General features: G+C 51.1%; 1 protein-coding gene across 6 annotated transcripts in view; it reads right to left on the minus strand.

Annotated features, from left to right (window-relative positions):
• trappc9 (trafficking protein particle complex subunit 9) overlaps positions 1 to 21,807 on the minus strand; it is a 1,142,468-nt gene that overhangs the window by 987,517 nt on the left and 133,144 nt on the right. For all 6 annotated transcript variants that reach the window (XM_072467873.1, XM_072467875.1, XM_072467870.1 and 3 more), the window contains one exon: positions 13,797 to 13,922. In XM_072467873.1, coding sequence (XP_072323974.1) covers positions 13,797 to 13,922 — 126 coding nt within the window. The remainder of the gene's footprint in view (positions 1 to 13,796; positions 13,923 to 21,807) is intronic.

Here is a 21,807-nt window from a genome sequence, read left to right on the forward strand (position 1 = left end):
GGCAACTCAAGGCCAATGTTCGAAGGCTTCTAACTGTTATTATGATGCCCTCAGAGGAGAGGAGGTGGAGGTAGCGATGGATGCGGAGAAGGCTTTTGATCGGGTGGAGTGGAATTACCGGTGGGAGGTGCTGGGAAGGTTTGGGTTTGGTGAGGGTTTTATGACTGGGTGCAGTTGCTCTATCAGGCACCAGTAGCGAGTGTGCGTACGAACTGGCTGAGGTTGGTGTATTTTAAACTACACCGAGGGATGAGGCAAGGGTGCCCCCTCTCCCCGTTACGGTTTGCTCTGGCCATAGAGCCATTGGCCATGGCGTTAAGAGCCTCCAGAGACTAAAAGGGCTGGTTCGGGGGGGGGGGGGGGGGGGGGGGGTTGGAGCATTAGGTCTCGTTCTACACAGATGACCTGCTCATGGACGTTTTGGAGGGGGTGGTGAAAGTAATGCGAATCTTGTGGGAATTTGGCAATTTTTCAGGGTATAAATTGAACATGGTGAAAAGTGACATGTTTGCAATTCAGGCAAGAGGACAGGGGAAAAGACTAGGAGAGCTGCCGCTTAGAATGGTAGGGAAGAGCTTTCAATATCTGGGAATCCAGGTGGCCCAGGAATGGGAGGCACTGCACAAGTTAAACCTATCCCGGCTGGTAGAACAAATGGAAGGGGACTTTAAGAGATGAGACATGCTCCCGCTATCACTGGCGGGGAGGGTACAGACTGTGAAAATGACGGTCCTCCCCAGATTTCGGTTTGTCTTTCAGTGCCTCCCAATCTTCATCCCCAAGGCCTTTTTCAAGCGGGTGAATAAGATTATTGCGGGTGGGTAACACCCCGCGAGTGAAGAAAGTATTGCTGGAGCACAGCCGGGGGAAGGTGGGTTGGCGCTGCCGAACGTTTGCAATTGCTACTGGGCGGCTAATATAACTATGATTAGGAAGAGGGTAGTGGGGGAGGGGCCGGTTTGGGAGCAGATGGAGGCAGTGTCATGTAAAGACAAAAATTTGGGAGCAGTGATATCAGCACCTCTCCCATTCTCGCCGGCCCGATACTCCACACAAGTCCGGTGGTGGTGGCGGCTCTGAGAATCTAGGGGTAGTGGAGAAGATACAAGAGAATGGAGGGAGCATCAGTTTGGACCCCGATTTATGATAATCACCGGTTTGTACCGGGTAGGCTGGGTGGTGGGTTCCAGAGATGGCAATGGGCAGGAATTAGGAGGATGGGGATCTATTTATAGATGGGAGCTTCCCCAGCTTGAAAGCCTTGGAGGATAAATTTGAATTGCCAGCAGCGAATAGGTTTAGGTATTTGCAGGTGCAACACTTCTTGAGAAAGCAGGTGCTGGCCTTTCTGCTGCTGCTGCCACAGGGATACAGGATAGATTAGTCTCCAGTACCTGTTTGGGAGAGAGAAAGGTATCAGATATTTACCAGGAACATTTGGATGTGGAGGAAACTCCGGTGGAGGAGCTCAAGGGCAAGTGGGAGGATGGACTAGGAGAGATAGAGGCGGGTCTGTGGGCAGATGCCCTAAGCAGGGTTTTTTTTTTTTTTTTATAAATGTTTTATTGAAAATTTTTTCCCAAACAACAATTTTTCCCCTCTTACAAAGCAAACGCAACAATAACAATACAGAAATTTTAAACAATACACAAGTAACAAAACCCCTTTATCTTTGACCTAAACTAACCCCCCCCCCCCCCCCCCCCCCCCTCCCCCTGGGTTGCTGCTGCTGGTCATCTGTCTTCCCTCTAACGTTCCCCTAGGTAGTCGAGAAATGGCTGCCACCGCCTGGTGAACCCTTGAGCCGATCCTCTCAGGGCAAACTTTATCTGCTCCAGTTTAATGAACCCCGCCATATCATTTACCCAGGCCTCCAGTCCGGGGGGTTTCGCCTCCTTCCACATGAGTAGGATCCTGCGCCGGGCTACTAGGGACGCAAAGGCCACAACGTCGGCCTCTTTCGCCTCCTGCACTCCCGGCTCTTCCGCAACTCCAAATAGAGCTAACCCCCAGCCTGGTTTGACCCGGGCCTTCACCACCCGCGAAATCACTCTCGTCACTCCCTTCCAATACCCTTCCAGTGCCGGGCATGCCCAAAACATATGTGCGTGGTTTGCCGTGCTCCCGCCACACCTCCCACATTTGTCCTCCACTCCAAAGAACCTGCTCAATCTTGCTCCCGTTATGTGTGCTCTATGTAGCACCTTAAATTGAATCAGGCTAAGCCTGGCGCATGAGGAAGAGGAATTTACCCTGCTTAGGGCATCAGCCCACATACCCTCCTCTATCTCCTCCCCTAGTTCTTCTTCCCACTTTCCTTTTAGTTCGCCCACCGACTCCTCCCCCTCTTCCCTCATCTCTCGGTAAATCTCTGACACCTTGCCCTCTCCGACCCACACCCCTGAAAGCACCCTGTCCTGTATCCCCCGTGTCGGGAGCAACGGAAATTCCCTCACCTGTTGTCTAGTAAATGCCCTCACCTGCATATATCTCAAGAAATTTCCCCGGGGCAACTTATACTTTTCCTCCAATGCTCCCAAGCTCGCAAAAGTCCCATCTATAAATAAATCTCCCACCCTCCTAATTCCCAACTGGAACCAGCTCTGAAATCCTCCATCCATTCTTCCTGGGGCGAACCTATGGTTGTTCCTGATTGGGGACCCCACCAGGGCTCCCCGCACCCCTCTCTGTCGCCTCCACTGTCCCCAGATATTCAATGTTGCCGCCACCACCGGGTTCGTGGTAAACTTTTTAGGTGAGATCGGTAGCGGCGCCGTCACCAGCGCCTCTAAACTCGTCCCTTTACAGGACTTTCTCTCCAGTCTTTCCCACGCCGCTCCCTCACCCTCCAGCATCCATTTACGTATCATTGCCACATTGGCGGCCCAATAGTAATCGCCCAAGTTCGGTAGTTCCAATCCTCCTCTGTCCCTACTACGCTGAAGGAACCCCCTCCTTACTCTCGGAACTTTCCCTGCCCACACGAAGCTCGTGATGCTCCTGTCTATTTTATTAAAAAAGGTCTTAGTGATTAGTATAGGGAGACATTGAAATACAAATAAGAACCTCGGGAGGACCATCATCTTAATTGCTTGCACCCTGCCCGCCAGCGATAGAGGCTGCATGTCCCACCTCTTGAAGTCCTCCTCCATTTGTTCCACCAACCGTGTCAGATTAAGTCTGTGCAAGGTTCCCCAGCTCCTAGCGATCTGAATCCCCAGGTATCGGAAGTTTCTTTCCACTTTCCTTAGAGGCAAGCCTTCTATCTCTCTACTCTGGTCTCCTGGATGTATCACAAATAATTCACTCTTCCCCATGTTTAGCCTATACCCCGAGAAATCCCCGAACCCCCTCAAAATTCGCATAACCTCTATCATTCCCCCCGCTGGGTCCGACACGTATAACAATAGGTCATCCGCATATAACGAGACTCGGTGTTCTTCTCCCCCTCTAATCACCCCTCTCCATTTCCTGGAGTCTCTCAACGCCATGGCCAGAGGTTCAATTGCCAACGCGAACAGCAATGGAGACAGCGGGCATCCCTGTCTTGTTCCCCTATATAGTCGGAAATACTCCGATCTATGTCGACCTGTAACTACGCTTGCCGTTGGAGCCCCATAAAGAAGTCTAACTCAGCTAATAAACCCGTTCCCAAACCCAAACCTCCTTAACACTTCCCATAAATACTCCCACTCCACCCTATCAAATGCCTTCTCTGCGTCCATTGCCGCCACTATCTCTGCCTACCCCTCCACTGGGGGCATCATTATCACCCCTAATAGTCGTCGCACGTTAACATTCAGTTGTCTCCCTTTTACGAACCCTGTCTGGTCTTCGTGCACCACCCCCGGGACACAGTCCTCTATCCTCGATGCCAGTACCTTTGCCAACAATTTGGCGTCCACGTTCAACAATGAAATGGGTCTATAGGACCCGCACTGCAACGGATCTTTATCCCTCTTCAAAATTAACGATATCGTTGCCTCCGACATCGTCGGGGGTAGAGTCCCCCCTTTCCTGGCCTCATTGAACGTCCTCACCATCAACGGGGCCAACAAGTCCACATATTTTCTGTAATACTCCACCGGGAACCCGTCTGGTCCTGGGGCCTTCCCTGCTTGCATGCTTCCCAGTCCCTTAATAACCTCGTCCACCCCAATCGGTGCCCCCAGGCCTACCACCCCCCGCTCCTCCACTTTCGGGAACCTCAATTGGTCCAGGAACTGCCGCATCCCCTCCTCTCCCTCTGGGGGTTGAGACCTATACAGTTCCTCATAGAAGGTCTTGAACACCTCATTTATCTTTCCTGCCCTTCGCACCGTGTCTCCCCTTTCGTCTCTAATTCCTCCTATCTCCCTCGCTGCTGCCCTCTTTCGCAATTGATGAGCCAACAGGCGACTCGCCTTTTCCCCATATTCATACCTCCTCCCCTGTGCCTTCCTCCACAGTACCTCCGCCTTTCTGGTGGTCAGAAGGTCAAATTCCGTCTGGAGTCGTCTCCTCTCCCTGTACAATTCCTCCTCCGGGGTCTCTGCAAATTCCCTATCCACCCTTAAAATCTCCCCCAGTAATCTTTCCCTTTCCTTGGCCTCTGTTTTCCTTTTGTGGGCCCCAATGGAGATCAGCTCTCCTCTGACCACCGCTTTTAGTGCTTCCCATACCACTCCCACAGGGACCTCGCCGTCGTCATTGACCTCCAGATATCTCTCAATACACCCCCGCACTCTTGCACACACTCCCTCATCCGCCATCAGTCCCACATCTAATCGCCAGAGTGTTCTCTGCTCCCTTTCCTCTCCTAATTCCAGGTCCACCCAATGTGGGGCGTGGTCCGAAACCGCTATGGCTGAGTACTCAGCTTCTTCCACCCTAGAGATCAACGACCTTCCCAAAACAAAAAAATCTATCCGGGAGTACACTTTATGGACATGGGAGAAGAAGGAAAACTCCCTAGCCCTAGGTCTAAGAACTCGCCATGGATCCACTCCCCCCATTTGGTCCATAAACCCCTTAAGTACCTTGGCCGCTGCCGGCCTTCTTCCGGTCCTTGAGCTGGATCTATCTAGCCCCGGGTCCAGCACCGTATTAAAGTCCCCTCCTAAAATCAAGTTTCCTACCTCCAGGTCCGGTATACGCCCCAGCATCCGTCTCATAAATCCCGCATCGTCCCAGTTTGGGGCATACACGTTAACCAACACGACCTCCATTCCCTCCAGCCTGCCACTCACCATTACATATCTACCTCCGCTATCTGCTACGATGTTCTTTGCTTCAAATGCGACCTGTTTCCCCACCAAAATGGCCACCCCTCTATTCTTTGCGTCCAGTCCTGAGTGGAACACCTGTCCCACCCATCCTTTCCTTAGCCTAACTTGGTCCGCCACCTTTAGGTGCGTCTCTTGGAGCATAACCACGTCTGCCCTTAGTCCTTTCAAATGCGCGAGCACTCTGGCCCTTTTTATCGGTCCGTTCAGGCCTCTCACGTTCCACGTGATCAGCCTCACTAGGGGGCTACCTGCCACCCTCCCGTGTCGACTAGCCATTACCTTCTCTAGGCCAGTCCCATATCCCGCCTCCGCGCTCCCGCTCGCTCCCCCAGCGTCGCACACCATCCCCGCCCACCCACTCTTTAGCCATTTCCTTTTGGATTTCCGCAGCAGCAACCCAGTTGTCCCCCCCCCCCCCCCTCCCTCCCCGCTAGATCTCTTTCTAGCATGATTGCTCCCCCCATATTACTTCCGTAAGTCAGCTGACTTCAACTGACCCCGGCTACTCCTGCTCACTCCTCGACCCCCCCCCATGTGGGGAACTCCCATCCGCCTTGCGCCTGTCTTCCCGCCTTATTCTTTCTGGTGCGGGAACATCCCTTTACCTGACCCGCCTCTTATGGCGCAGCTCCCTTTCCCCTCCCCCTCCCCTTCCCCATTCTCCAACTATGTCCCATCTTTCCCCCCTCACCGGCGCCCACATTTCCCCAATGTCTCCCCCCTTCCCTGTTTACTTCTCAATTAACTTCCACCATAACATTAACAATAACATTTCCTGCAGCATCAGTCCCTCAGTTCCGATCCAATTTCTCTTCTTTGATGAAGGTCCATGCTTCCTCCGCCGTCTCGAAATAATGGTGTCTCTCCTGATACGTGACCCATAGTCTTGCCGGCTGCAGCATCCCGAACTTCACCTTCCTTTTATGCAACACCTCTTTGGCTCGGTTGAAGCTCGCCCTCCTTCTCGCCACCTCCGCACTCCAATCCTGGTATACCCGTACCACTGCATTCTCCCATCTGCTACTCCGCACCTTTTTAGCCCATCTCAGGACCTCTTCTCTATCCTTAAGGCGGTAAAATCGCACGATTATCGCCCTGGGTGGTTCTCCCGCTTTTGGTCTTCTCGCCGGAATCCGATTTGCCCACTCCACCTCCAAGGGGCCCGTAGGGGCCTCAGCACCCATCAGTGAGCTCAGCATCGTACTTGCGTACGCTCCACTGTCCACTCCTTCCACACCCTCAGGGAGACCCAGTATCCGAAGGTTCTTCCTTCGCGCTCCATTTTCTAGGGCTTCGATCCTTTCAGTACACTTTTTATGAAGTGCCTCGTGCGTCTGTGTCTTAACCGCCAGGCCCAGGATCTCGTCCTCAATATCTGTCACCTTCTGCTCCACCACACGGAGCTCTGTCTCCTGGGTCTTTAATGTCTCCTTGAGCCCCTCAATTGCCTGTAGCAACGGGGTCAGCACCTCCCTCTTCAGCAGCTCCACGCACCGTCTCACAATTTCATGCTCAGGCCCCCATGTCGCCTGCGCTTTCTCCGCCGCCATCTTGTACTTCTCTCTTTCTGACCCTTTGGTCGACGATTCCTCGCGCTGCAGCCGCCGCCGCCGGTTTTTTCCTCCTTCGTTTGGGGGGGACTCCCTTCTCACACGCCCCACACCGGGTTGCGTCGTCGAAAAATTCCCCGTTGGGGCTCTTAAAAGAGCCCGAAGGTCCGTCGGAGCTGGAGCCGCCGAAGCGTGCGGCTAGCTCGGCCTCACCGCAACCGGAAGTCCCTTCAGTGGCCTTGATGAGGTCTTTTCACAGTTGTTCCCTCTGCTGCTAGAATTCACTTTTGATACAGGCCCTCAGGTCAGCTTGCAGCTTTAAGCTTGCCCTTCCCCCGCCTGCATGCTGGAAGAGGCCCTGTTTATCCTGCAGTTGCAGCCAAATCTTTTACTGTTTCTGCGTGTGTCTGGCAACCAAGAGACATACCCTTCCTGGGGGACACTGTCGGGGGAATATTGCCGCCTTCTTCCCACACCGGGAAATGTCAAACAAATGCCGTGGGGGCCCTGTAAAAGAGCCCAAAAGTCCGTTCCAAGCAGGAACTGCCGAATATGCGACCTAGCTCTGCATAGCCGCACCCGGAAGTCTCCTCCCTAAGCAGGGTTAATACATCCTCATCATGTGCCAGGCTTAGCCTGATACAATCCAAGGTAATCCACCGGGCACACATGACGGTGGCCCGGATGAGCAAGTTTTTTGGGGTAGAGGACAGGTGTGCAAGGTGCGCGGGAAGCCCAGCAAATCATGTCCACATGTTTTGGACAAGCCCGAAGCTTAGAGGGTTTTGGCAGGATTTTGCTAAGGCAATGTCCACGGTCCTAAAAACATGGGTGGTGCCGAGTCCAGAGTGTAGCCACATAAAATGGCTGATCCCCGATTAGAATGGTCAAACCCAGATTTAAAATGGCGAACGGAAGAGGCGGATGGGAAAATCAGCCAGCAGGACTCAAACGGACAGCTGCAGGTAAAACAGTGTATTCGCCTCTGGGGAAGTCAGTCCAGACCGATACCTGCAGCCATCAACATCACAACCCAGCCATCTGCATTTTAATCAGCCATACCCGGGAACAATTGCTACAAATTAGCAACATAAAGCCGACCCAGACCTTTCGGCGCCAGCAGGGGCTGACACAAAGAAAGGTAAACGACCACCCCCCGATCAAGGAATCGCTCCAGTATTGGAGCATATCGAACCAAGTGATTGGGACCAAGTCCAATCACTTGGAACCAGCTACAAGGTCCGCCCCGAGAGGCGGGAAGCCCCTGGGGACTATAAGAATAGGGGCCAAGTTCAACTCGACCCTTCTCTTCCTGCTCGCAACCTTCGAGACCCTTCTACAAGAGAACTGTAAGTTTTACTCCAGCGATCGCTACCAGATAGGCGCTCCTGACAATCGACTTGTACCAGCTTTTGAATCCCGCAGGCTCAGAACCAATTCGAAAGACCATTCGTTTCCCTGACCTGGTGGGCCATTTCCAAAGTTAAGTATTGGCCTTTAGTGGTAAGTAGTAGTCCAGAAGTAGGATTATTGTCTAAGTATTATTTCTGTATATAATAAATGAGCGTTGATTTAACTCTTACTCAGCGGTGTGTTGCATTATTAATCATTACTTGGACTTGAACCACGTGGCGGTATCAGAAAGATACCTGGCGACTCATGAGCAAAGGTGACAGAATTAGAGCGAATAAACTAAGTCTAAAACGAGCAACAAGAGGTAGCGATCATTGGAGTGTCGGAAGATCCGGGAGTTCACTGGGCGAAAGAGGCCGACGTCTTGGCCTTTGCCTCCCCGGTAGCCCGGAGATGGATCTCGTTATGTGGAGGGACTCGAAACCCCCGAGTGTAGAGACCTGGGTTAGTGACATGGCTGGGTTTCTCAGTCTCAAGAAAATAAAGTTCGCCTTAAGAGGGTCAATGGGCGTCTTGTTTATTTTACCATGTTGATACCATTGTTTATGTTACGGTTATAAAAAATTTCAAATACCTCAATAAAATATTATTTTTAAAAAAGTTAATGGCGCAGAGGATGGAAGGATGCGTTTTTGGGGTGGTTGCAGAGGATCAAACGGGCTTTGTGAAGGGCAGGCAACTCTTGAGTAATATACGGTGACTCTCGTATGTGATCACTAGGAGGTGGTGGTATCTATGGACACGGAGAAGGCATTTGATCGGGTGGAGTGGTGGTACCCGTTCGAGGTCCTGGGAAGGTTTGGGTTTTGGCCAGAGTTTGTGGCATGGGTGCGTCTGCTGTACATGGCTCCTGTGGAGAGTGTGCAGACCAATGAGATGAGCTCACGTGATTCGGGTTGCATAGGGGAACGAGGCAGGGGGTCCGCTGTCGTTGCTGCTGTTTGCAGGAGCAATAGAGCCCTTGGCGATGGCCCTTAGGGGGTCAGCAGAGTGGCAGGGGTTTAGGAGGGGGAGGAGAGAGCACCAGGTGTCGCTGTATGTGGATAACCTGCTGTTATATGTGTCAGACCCGCTTGAGAGTACGGGGATGATTATGAGCTAATTAGAGAGGTTCGGGGATTTCTCGGGTTATAAGTTGGACGTGGAGAAGCAAAGTGTTCCCTGTTCATGAGGTGGGTCGGGGAGCTAATTTAGGGGGGTTGCCATTTAGGGTAGCCAGGGATAGGTTTAGGTATCTGAGGATCCAGGTGATGGGGGAGTGGGCGACATTGCACAAGTGGAACAAAGTTGATAGAGGAAATAAAGGAAGACTTTAGGAGGCGGGATACACTGCATCTGATGCTGGCGGGAAGGGTCCAAGAGGTGAAAATGACTGTTCTGCCAAGGTTCTTACTTGTACTTCAAACATTCCCGATTTTTATTCCAAAGGCCTTTTTCCGGAAGCTGGACACAATAATTTCGGAGTTTACATGAGTGCAGAAGGTGTCATGGGTAAGGAGGGCCCTGTTACAGAGGCAGACGCAGAAAGCGGGGTTGGCGTTACCGGACCTGCTGACCACTATTAAGCAGCGAATGTGGAGAAAGTGAGGCAATGGCGTGAAGAGGAGGGGTCGGACTGGGTTAGGATTGAGGAAGAATCCTGTAGGGAGTCCAGCCTGAGGCCATGTTGACAGCAGCACTACCGCTGGCACAGAGGAGATATACAGAGAGCCTGGTTGTACAGTCCACGATTAGATGTGGAACCAGCTGAGGAAACACGAAGTTGGAGATGATGTCGGTGTTAACACTGTTGTGTGAGAACCACGGGTTCAAACCAAGGGAGACGGATGGTATATATAGGATGTGTGAGAGGTGGGGTTGATGAGGGTGAGGGATTTATATTTGACAGAGAGGTTCGCAAGTCTGAAAGAGCTGCGGGAGAGGGTAGAGCTCCCGAAGGGAAGTGAATTTAGGTATTTACAAGCGAGGGACTTTGCACAGAAGTGCGGAAAAGGTTTCCCAGGCTGCCGAAGTATGCCCTACTGGAACGGTTGCTGCTTTTAAACGTGGAAGGGGAGGGTAGGATTGGGGACATATACGGGTCGCTGGGGAACAGGGGGATATACAGGTGGCGAGGATCAAGGAGCAATGGGAGGAGGGATTGGGGAAGATAGGTTGGAGAGTGTGGAGTGAGGCGCTGCGCAGGGTGAATTTGACCTCCTCATGTGCAAGGATGAGTTTGATATAGTTTAAGGTGGTGCACAGGGTACACATGACTTGGGCGAGGATGAGTGGGTTATTCCAGGGGGTGGCAGGCGAGTGTGAGAAGTGTGCAAGGACCAGCAAACCATGTGCATATGTTCTGGGGGTGTGAGAAGTTGGAGAGATACTGGGCGAGAGTGCTTGGGATGCTAGGAAAGACTGTGGGGGTAGAGGTCGGGCCGTACCCTATGGTGGCGGTTTTTGGGGTATCGGAAATGCCGGAGCTGATGGAGGGGAGGAAGGCCCTTGTCGTAACCTTCGACTTTCTGGTTGCCCAGCGAAGAACTTTGCTTGAATGGCGGTTGATAACCATGCCAGGGCTGGCTTCCTGGCTAGGGGATCTGTATGGCTTCCTCCAGTTCGAGAAGATTAAGTTTGAATTGAGGGGTTCAGCGGAGGGCTTTGACGCACGGTGGGGATTGTTCATGACCATATTAGAGTAATTATTCTTCATGACCATACTAGAGTAATTAATTTTCACAGTGAAAAAGGGGAAAAACATGGACAGACCATAAAATTGTGAGTTGGGGAGAATGTTCCCCAGGTCATTTATCTTTTGTATTTTTGAATATGCTTGGAATAAAATACATTTAAAAAAAGAAATCTCAAGCTGAGGACACGTATTTATTACAGAAAAGTCATATCCATGTCTTGCCAAGTGAATCTGATTGAGTGATTAACATCTAGATGCCAGGCATGTTGACTAAGGAAAGGACATTGACGGATCTCCTTTCTTGCCACTGGATTTGAAAGATCTTACGAAGGCAAAACTGGGGCACTTCTTAAGTGCTTTGAGCTGACTGCAGATTGTCCAAGTCTCTGAAGCGTGTAGGAACGCATCGATCACTGCTGCCCAGTAAACCTGGTCATAGTCTTGGTTGGGAGATCCTGGTCCTTGCATGCAATTTTTCTCAATTGGCCGAAGGCGGAGCTGACACACTATCACTGTGTGTCAGTGGTGTAGGGAGTAAATGTTCAGTGCTGGATGAAGTGTTGATCATGTAGGCTGCTTTGTCATGCGTGATGTTGAGCTTCTAGAGTGTTGGAGCTGCACTCATCCAGGTAAGAGGAGAGCATTCCATCACACTCCTGACTTGCGTCTTGCAGATGGTGGTCGGAGTTTTCTGAGTCAGGTGATGAGTTACTCGCCACAGGATTCCTAGCCACTGACCTACTCTTGTACCCAGAGTATTTATATGGCTGGTCCAGTTCAGTTACTGGACATGGGTACCCCCAGAATATTGACAGTAGAGGATACAACCATTGAGTGCCATGGGGAGATGGTTAGATTCTCTCTTGTTGAAGAAGGCTGGCACTTGTGTGGCACGAATGTTCCTCGTCACGTATCAGTCCAAGCTAGAATGCGGTCTAGGTCTTTCTGCATGCAAGCATGGACTGTTTCAGCATCCAAATAGCTGCAAATGGTCTGGTTTGTATAATAATTGTATATCAGCAGACATCCCACTTCTGGCCTTAGGATGGAGGGAAGGTCAATTAAACAGCCGTATAACTCTCAACTCCTGTAGAACGCGAAGGAACTCCTGAAGCATTGAGATGATTGGCCTTCAACAACAATAACAATCTTGCTTTGAGCTAGGTAATACTCCAACTAGTGTAGACTCCCATTGATTTCAGTTTTTCATTAGTCATTCACAGGCTATGGGAGTCTGTGGCTAGGCCTGCTTTTATTGCCCATCCCTAATTGCCCTGGACACGGTGGTAGTGAGCAGTCTTCTTGAATCACTCCAGTTCATGCGGTGTGGATATACTTCCAATGCTCCCGAAAGTAAGTTTCAGGATTTTCACCCAGCAAAAGTGGAGGAATGGCAATAGAGTCCCAAGTCAGCATTGCGTGCGGCTTGCAGAGGAACCTGCAGGTGGTGGTGTTCCCATGCATCTGCTACCCTTGTAGATGATGGACAGGCTTTGGGAAGTCAGGAGGTGACTGGCTCTCCACGCAATTTCGAGCCTGGAATCTGCTCTTGTTAGTACAGCTTTACTGTAGCTGGCCTAGTTCCATTCCTGGTCAATGGTAACTCAATGGCAGGGTGTTGCTTCCACTGCTTAGCATTCACATTGTTCTGTGTTGTGGCTTCACCATGTTGCTGCTCTTTAGCTATGCCTTGTGCTGCTCCTGGTACGCTCTCCTGCATTCTTCATTGAGCCAGGGTTGACTATCTGGCTTGATGGTCATCTGAGAGATGTGCTGGACAAAGAGGTTAGAAATTTTGTTTCAACAGAATTTGGCCGATGATGGCCCACAGTGCCTCATCGTGCCCAATTTTTAATCACTAAATCAGTTCCAAAGCGGTCCCATTTAGCACAGTGGTAGTTCCACAAAACATGATGAAGGTTATCTTCATTGTGCAGACAGGACCTAATTTCCACAATCACTCCTCCCAATAGAATCATGGACAGCTGCATCTGCAGCAATAAATTTGTGAGAATGTGATCATGTAGATTTTTCCCTCATATTGACTCCTCCAATTGACACAGGCCAGCTCGGTCTGTGGTGGTACAACCAAGCTACTCCTGATGATGGGGCATTGAAGTTCCTCGCCCAGTAAATTATGTGCCCATGCCACCCTCAGAGCTTCTTCCAAGTGATGTCCAATATGAAGAAGCACTGATTCATCAGCAAAGAGAGGGTAGCAGGTGGTTTCCTTCTCCATATTTGACCTAATGCTACAAAGACCTCATGATGTTCAAATGTTGAGGACTCTCAGGGCCACCCTTTCCTTTGTGTAAACCATTCTTCCGTTATCTTTGGTGGGACAGGATATACCCAGGAATGGTGATGGAGGAGTCAGGGACATTGACTGGAAGGTATGATCTGGGGAGTATGAAAATGTCAGGTTGTTGTTTGATGAGTCTGTGGAGCAGATCTCCCAATTTTGGCACATGTCCCCAGATGTTAATGAGAAGAACTTTGCAGGCACACAGTGTGCCTGGCCATTTCTGGTGCCTCTGTTGATGCCAAGTGATCTACTCAGTTTTATCTTGCACAACATTTCTGCAGTAGTTTGGTACATTGAAATGACCTCGCAAGCCACTCAGAAGGCAGTTAAGAGTCAACCACATTGCTGTCCATTTGGAGTCACATACAAGCCGGGTCCCTGAAGGACATAAGTGAACAGGATGCGTTTCTCCACTCTGGTAGTATTAATTCAGGCCTTTGGATTATTAGCCCAGTGACATTACCGCTGTACTACTGGCCCCCGTTACTCAAAATTAGCCAAGAATCAAGTGTATTATAAAATCAGGAAAGATAACCAAGCGGGATTTTCGTAGAGCAAAAATATAATGCTTAAGGAAAGAAAACTACCTGGCCAAGGTTGATGTACACAGCATTCTGAAGGAACTCAGAGGCTTCCATGCTTCTCTTCTGAATAGCAAGCACTTTAACTGCCTTTACACAAGCTTCTAGCTCAATCACTCCAGCATTTTTGTACTGTAAGAAAGTAATGTAATAAATAATTTTACATTGTCACAGAAATACAGCCAGCAATCTAGTAAAAATCACATGCTAATTGATAAAAATTTAAATATTTATGCTTTCTAAATTCGAACTGACAGACCATTTGTCCCCATCCCACCAGCAACACCAAAGTTTGGTGTATGATTTCAGTGGACCGATTTTAGAAATATTCAGTCATACATCAAAAGGTGGGTGATTTCAAGGGTGATGCTTAGCTACCTTTACCAGGCGTAAGTGGCTGATACCAATCCAAAAGTGACAATAGTAAAGTTATTGGGTACTAAATATCTTTAGATACAACGGGATTCAGGCAAGATAGGAAGTAAAGCAACAGAGATGCCGGTATTGATGAAGGAAATTAGTGTCGGAGAGAAAGAATATCCTGGAGCAGGCAAGGACAGAATATATTTGATTAGAGTTAAGAAACAACTGAGGCCACCAGAGATGATTGTCTCCTTGGATGCAGAGTCTCCCTGGATACAGAGAAGGCCTTCGACAGAGTCGAGTGGAAGTACCTCTTTGAGGTACTGGAGCGGGTTGGGCTGGGTACAGAGTTCACCACCTGGGTGAAAATCTTGTACAATGCCCCCAAGGCGAGCGTTCAAACCAACACCAGGTACTTCCAGCTGCACAGAGGCACTTGGCAGGGATGCCCATTGTCCTGTTTGCCCTAGCAATTGAACTCCTGGCGATCGCACTGCGGGACGCATAAAGCTGGAAGGGCATCCAAAGAGAGCACAGAGTCTCACTCTATGCGGATGACCTGCTCCTCTATGTCTCGGAGCCACAGGAAGGCCTGAGAGCAATCATGCAGCTCCTTAAAGAGCTCAGAACTTTCTCGGGTTAGAAACATAACATGGACAAGAGCGAGGCATTCCCAGTGAACCCAAACGGGGGAGGGACAGAGCTGGAGGGACTCTCATTCAAACAAGCCCAAAACAAATTCCGCTACCTGGGGATCCAAATAGCTCGGGACTGGACACAGATCCATAAGTGGAATCTGACCACTGATCCACAAGTGGAATCTGTCCAGTCTGGCGGAGGAAGTCAAAAAGGACCTTCAGAGATGGGGCACGCTCCCGCTCTCTCTGGCAGGGAGGGTGCAGACGATCAAAATGAACGTGCTGCCGAAGTTCGAAGTGTTCAGATCTATACCGATCTTCATCCCCAAGGCCTTCTTCTACAGCATAGACAAAATTATCATGGCGTTTGTGTGGGGGACAAGAATCCCCAAATCAACACTGCAGAAGAGAAAAATCATGGGCGGCCTGACACTACCAAATGTATAATACTACCACTGGGCAGCAACGGCAGAGAGAGTGAGGGGATGGATACGCGAACCCACCATGGAATGGGTGAGGATGGAGCAATCTTCCTGCAAGGGAATGACCCTCTGGGCCATCACAACGGCAGCGCTCCCATTCCCCCGACGAAACACACATCCTGCCCAGTGGTGGTGGCTACACTGCGGACATGGAACCAGATGAGGCAACATTTCGGTTTGACCGAAATGTACCCCATTGCCCCAATCTGCGGAAACCATAAATTCCCACCAGCCATGCTCGACACTACTTTCAAAAAAATGGAGACAGGTCAGGGCGATGCTAACAGTTAGGGACTTTTACATGGGAAACAGACTAGCGACACGGAGCGAACTGACGGGGGGCCTGGAACTACCGACAGGACAGGAAACTGGGCACCTTCAGGTAAAGCACTTTCTCCACAAGGTGACGGTAGGATACGTCAGGGGCCCCGAGGACCACATTACTCGAGGACCTGATAAACACAGACAGTGAAGAAAAGGGAAGCTGCAGGAAAATCTAGGGCAGCACGGTAACAGAGGTTACCACTGACTTCCGGGTGCGGCGATGACCAGCTGAGTCGCACGTTTCGGCAGCTCCCTGTGAAACGGACTTTTGGGCTCTTGATAGGAGCCCCAACGGCAATTTTAACGGCTGAAAACACCGTGCAGTAAACCAGAAGGGTGTTCCCCCTGGACACGGATGGAAAAAGGAGAGGAAAGTGGCCGGATTGCAGCGGATCCTTTGGAACAACGGCAAGGAAGGCAAGCAGAAACCAAGATGGCGTCGGAAGGTGGCAGTTTCATATGAGGCCCTGAACAACAAGAGTTTTTGAAACGCTGCATGGAGGAGATAAAAAAGGAAATGAAGAAAGAGTTGTTGGCCCCGATATTACAGGCGATTGAAGGGCTGAAAGAGGAACAAAAGACCCAGGAGCAGGAGCTTCGGGTCGTGAAGGCGAAAGCAGCAGAGAATGAAAACGACATACAGGGCCTGGTGGTGAAGTCGGAGATACAGGAGGCACACCAGAAACGATCTGTGGAGAGGTTGGAGGCACTGGAAAATAACGCAAGGAGGAACAACTTGAGGATTCTTGGCCTTCCTGAAGGTGTGGAGGGGGCGGACGTCGGGGCATATGTGAGCACGATGCTGCACTCGTTAATGGGAGTGGAGGCCCCGACGGGTCCGTTGGAGGTGGAGGGAGCATACCGAGTTATGGTGCGAGGACCGAGAGCAGGAGAAGCTCCCAGAGCCATAGTGGTGAGATTTCTCCGTTTTAAGGATAGAGAAATGGTCCTTAGATGGGCGAAGAAAACTCGGTGTAGTAAATGGGAGAACGCGGTGATCCGCGTCTATCAAGATTGGAGTGCGGAGGTGGCGAGAAGGAGGGCGAGCTTTAATCGGGCCAAAGCGGTACTTCACAAAAAAAAGATAAAGTTTGGAATGCTGCAACCGGCAAGACTGTGGGTCACATATCAAGGGAGGCACCACTACTTTGAGACGGCGGATGAAGCGTGGACTTTTATTGTAGAAGAAAAATTGGAATGATTGGACTACGAAAATGAACGTTTGGACAAAGTGGTGGGACGAGTGTGGGGGGGGGGGGGGGGGGGGGGGGGGGGCGCGAAGAGGGATTGTATGATTAATCCTGCGGTATGGTAACTTTTCTTTCTCCCACAGGTGGTGATGGGGGGAGGTGGGGAGGGAGAGGAGATGGGGCGTTGGCCATGGGAGGCGGGGCCGAGGGAGAGGCGCGGGCTTGGTGCCCGCGCTATGATAATTATGGCGGGAATAGAGAAGCAGGAAGGAGGGGGCGCCGCACGGGGCGAGCCGTGATCACGGGGGGAAGCCGAGGTCAGCCAGAGTTTGCTGACTTCTGGAAGCAACATGGGGGGAGTAATTACGCTAGCGGGGGGTCTAGCGGGGGGGGGGGGGGGGGGGGGGGGGAGAGGGGGGAATTACTGGGTTGCTGCTGCTGGGGAAAGGGGGGAGTGGGTACGGGAAAGGATGGGCGGGGGGGCACCGTCTGGGAGAAATACAGCCGCGTGGGAACTGGGCGAGAAGCTGGAAAAAGATGATGGCTAACCGGCAAGGGGGGGGGGGGGTGGGAAGCCCCCCAACTCGGCTGATCACGTGGAACGTGAGGGGGCTTAACGGGCCGATAAAGAGGGCACGAGTACTCGCACACCTTAAGAAACTTAAAGCAGATGTGGTCATGTTACAGGAAACGCACCTGAAACTGATAGATCAGGTTAGGTTGCGCAAAGGATGGGTAGGGCAGGTGTTCCATTCGGGGCTGGATGCGAAAAACAGGGGGGTGGCTATATTAGTGGGGAAGCGGGTAATGTTCGAGGCAAAGACTATAGTGGCGGATAACGGGGGCAGATACGTGATGGTGAGTGGCAAATTACAGGGAGAGATGGTGGTGTTGGTAAACGTGTATGCCCCGAATTGGGACGATGCCAATTTTATGAGGCGAATGCTAGGACGCATCCCAGACCTAGAGACCGGAAAGCTGATAATGGGGGGAGACTTTAACACGGTGTTGGAACCAAGGCTGGATAGGTCGAAGTCCAGGACTGGTAGGAGGCCGGCAGCAGCCAAGGTGCTTCAGGATTTTATGGAGCAGATGGGAGGGGTGGACCCGTGGAGATTCAGTAGACCTAGGAGTAAGGAGTTCTCGTTTTTCTCCTATGTCCATAAAGTCTATTCACGCATAGACTTTTTTGTGTTGGGTAGGGCATTGATCCCGAGGGTGAGGGGAACGGAATATACGGCTATAGCCATTTCGGATCATGCCCCACACTGGGTAGACTTGGAGATAGGGGAGGAAACAAGAGGGCGTCCACCCTGGAGAATGGACATGGGACTAATGGCGGATGAGGGGGTGTGCTTAAGGGTGAGGGGATGCATTGAAAAGTACTTGGAACTCAATGACAATGGGGAGGTTCAGGTGGGAGTGGTCTGGGAGGCGTTGAAGGCGGTGGTTAGGGGGGAGCTGATATCAATAAGGACACATAAAGGGAAGCAGGAGAGTAAGGAACGGGAGCGGTTGTTGCAAGAACTTTTGAGGGTGGACAGACAGTATGCGGAAGCACCGGAGGAGGGACTGTATAGGGAAAGGCAAAGGCTGCATGTGGAATTTGACTTGCTGACCACAGGCACTGCAGAGGCACAATGGAGGAAGGTGCAGGGTGTACAGTATGAATATGGAGAGAAGGCGAGCAGATTGCTGGCACACCAATTGAGGAAAAGGGGAGCAGCGAGGGAAATAGGGGGGGTGAGAGACGAAGATGGAGAGACGGAGCGGGGAGCGGAGAGAGTGAATGAAGTGTTTAAGACATTTTATAAAAAATTGTATGAAGCTCAACCCCCGGATGGGAGGGAGAGAATGATGGAGTTTTTGGATCGGCTGGAAATTCCCAAGGTGGAAGAGCAGGAAAGGATGGGATTGGGAGCACAGATCACGGTAGAAGAAGTGGTGAAAGGAATTAGGAACATGCAGACGGGAAAGGCCCCGGGACCGGACGAATTCCCAGTTGAATTTTACAGAAAATATTTGGACTTGCTCGCCCCGCTACTGACGAGGACCTTTAACGAGGCAAAGGAAAGGGGACAACTGCCCCCGACTATGTCAGAAGCAACGATATCGCTTCTTTTAAAGAAGGAAAAGGATCCGCTACAATGCGGGTCCTACAGACCAATCTCCCTCCTCAATGTAGATGCCAAGGTCTTGGCCAAGGTAATGGCAATGAGAATAGAGGAATGTGTCCCGGGGGTGGTTCATGAGGACCAAACTGGGTTTGTGAAGGGGAGACAGCTGAACACGAACATACGGAGGTTGTTAGGGGTAATGATGATGGCCCCACCAGAGGGTGAAACGGAGATAGTAGTGGCGATGGATGCCGAGAAAGCATTTGATAGAGTGGAGTGGGATTATCTGTGGGAGGTGTTGAGGAGATTTGGGTTCGGAGAGGGGTATGTTAGATGGGTGCAGCTGTTGTACAGGGCCCCAGTGGCGAGTGTGGTCACGAATGGACGGGGATCGGCATATTTTCGGCTCCATAGAGGGACAAGGCAGGGATGTCCTCTGTCCCCATTACTGTTTGCACTGGCGATTGAGCCCCTGGCGATAGCGCTGAGAGGTTCCAAGGGATGGAGGGGAATACTTAGGGGAGGAGAAGAACACCGGGTATCTTTATATGCGGATGATCTGCTACTATATGTGGCGGATCCAGCGGAGGGGATGCCAGAAATAATGCGGATACTTGGGGAGTTTGGGGATTTTTCAGGGTATAAATTGAACATGGGAAAGAGTGAGCTGTTTGTGGTGCATCCAGGGGAGCAGAGTAGAGAAATAGAAGACCTACCGTTGAGGAAGGTAACAAGAGACTTTCGTTACCTGGGGATCCAGATAGCTAAGAATTGGGGCACATTGCACAGGCTAAATTTGACGCGGTTGGTGGAACAGATGGAGGAAGATTTCAAGAGATGGGACATGGTAGCATTGTCAATGGCAGGGAGGGTGCAGGCAGTTAAGATGGTGGTCCTCCCGAGATTCCTTTTTGTGTTTCAGTGTCTCCCGGTGGTGATCACGAAGGCTTTTTTCAAAAGGATAGAAAAGAGTATCATGGGTTTTGTTTGGGCCGGGAAGACTCCGAGAGTGAGGAAGGGATTCTTACAGCGTAGTAGGGATAGGGGGGGGCTGGCACTACCGAGCCTAAGTGAGTATTATTGGGCCGCTAATATTTCAATGGTGAGTAAGTGGATGGGAGAGGAGGAAGGAGCGGCGTGGAAGAGATTAGAGAGGGCGTCCTGTAGGGGGACCAGCCTGCAGGCTATGGTGACAGCCCCATTGCCGTTCTCACCAAGGAACTATACCACGAGTCCGGTGGTGGTAGCTACACTGAAGATTTGGGGACAGTGGAGACGACATAGGGGAAAGACCGGAGCACTGGGGGGGTCCCCGATAAGAAACAACCATAGGTTTGCCCCGAGGGGAATGGATGGGGGATATGGAATGTGGCAAAGAGCAGGTATAACGCAATTGAAAGATCTATTTGTGGATGGGAAGTTTGCGAGTCTGGGAGCGCTGACCGAGAAATATGGGTTGCCCCAAGGGAATGCATTCAGGTACATGCAATTGAGGGCTTTTGCGAGGCAGCAGGTGAGGGAATTCCCGCAGCTCCCGACACAAGAGGTGCAGTACAGAGTCATCTCAAAGAAATGGGTGGGGGGCGGTAAGGTGTCGGATATATATAGGGAAATGAGAGACGAAGGGGAGACTATGATGGACGAACTAAAAGGGAAATGGGAAGAAGAGCTAGGGGAGGAGATTGAGGAGGGGATGTGGGCAGATGCCCTAAACAGGGTAAACTCGTCGTCCTCGTGCGCCAGGCTAAGCCTGATTCAGTTTAAGGTATTACACAGGGCACATATGACTGGAACACGGCTCAGTAAATTTTTTGGGGTGGAGGATAGGTGTGCGAGGTGCTCGAGAAGCCCAGCGAATCATACCCATATGTTTTGGTCATGCCCGGCACTACAGGGGTTTTGGATGGGGGTGACAAAGGTGCTTTCGAAAGTAGTAGGAGTCCGGGTCGAACCAAGCTGGGGGTTGGCTATATTTGGGGTTGCACAAGAGCCGGGAGTGCAGGAGGCGAAAGAGGCCGATGTTTTGGCCTTTGCGTCCCTAGTAGCCCGGCGCAGAATATTGCTAATGTGGAAAGAAGCCAAGCCCCCGGGGGTGGAGACCTGGATAAATGATATGGCGGGGTTCATAAAGTTAGAGCGGATTAAGTTCGTCCTAAGGGGGTCGGCTCAAGGGTTTACTAGGCGGTGGCAACCGTTCGTCGAATATCTTGCGGAAAGATAGATAGGGGAGAACAAAGAAGGCAGCAGCAGCGGCCCAGGACTTGTGGGGTGGGGGGGGGGGGGGGGGGGGGGGGTGGGGGGGGGGGGGGGGGGGGGTGGCCTGAGACAAGGCAGTTGCCAATTAGGGCTAGTTTTTATTTTTTGTTATTTAATATTTATTTATTTGTTGTTGTTTTTGTTTAAATTTAAAAAAGGTCATTATTATCTGTATTGTTACAATGTTGTGTAAAGGATGCACAATGTACTGTGTTGGTTGACCAAAAATTTTCAATAAAATATTATTTAAAAAAAAAACAGAGGTTACCACTTTTGCTTCACAGCTCCAGGGCCCCAGGTTCAATTCCCGGCTTGGGTGACTGTGTGTCGAGTTTGCACTTTCTCCCCGCGTCTGCGTGGGTTTCCTCCGGGTGCTCCGGTTTCCTCCCACAGTCCAAAGATGTGCAGGTTAGGTGGATTGGCCATGATAAATTGCCCTTAGTGTCCAAAAAAGGTTGGGTGGGCTTCCTGGGTTACAGAGATAGGGTGAAGGAGTGAGCTTAAGTGGGGTGCTCTTTCCAAGGGCCGATGCAGACTCGATGGGCCGAATGGCGTCCTTCTGCAGTGTAAATACTATGATTCTACGGACAGGTACTGGACAGGGCAAGACTGCCACTGGACTAAGCCAGACGAAAATGGCGGGGACG

This window comes from Scyliorhinus torazame, chromosome 11 (genome assembly GCF_047496885.1).
Source record: "Scyliorhinus torazame isolate Kashiwa2021f chromosome 11, sScyTor2.1, whole genome shotgun sequence".
Taxonomy (NCBI): domain Eukaryota; kingdom Metazoa; phylum Chordata; class Chondrichthyes; order Carcharhiniformes; family Scyliorhinidae; genus Scyliorhinus; species Scyliorhinus torazame.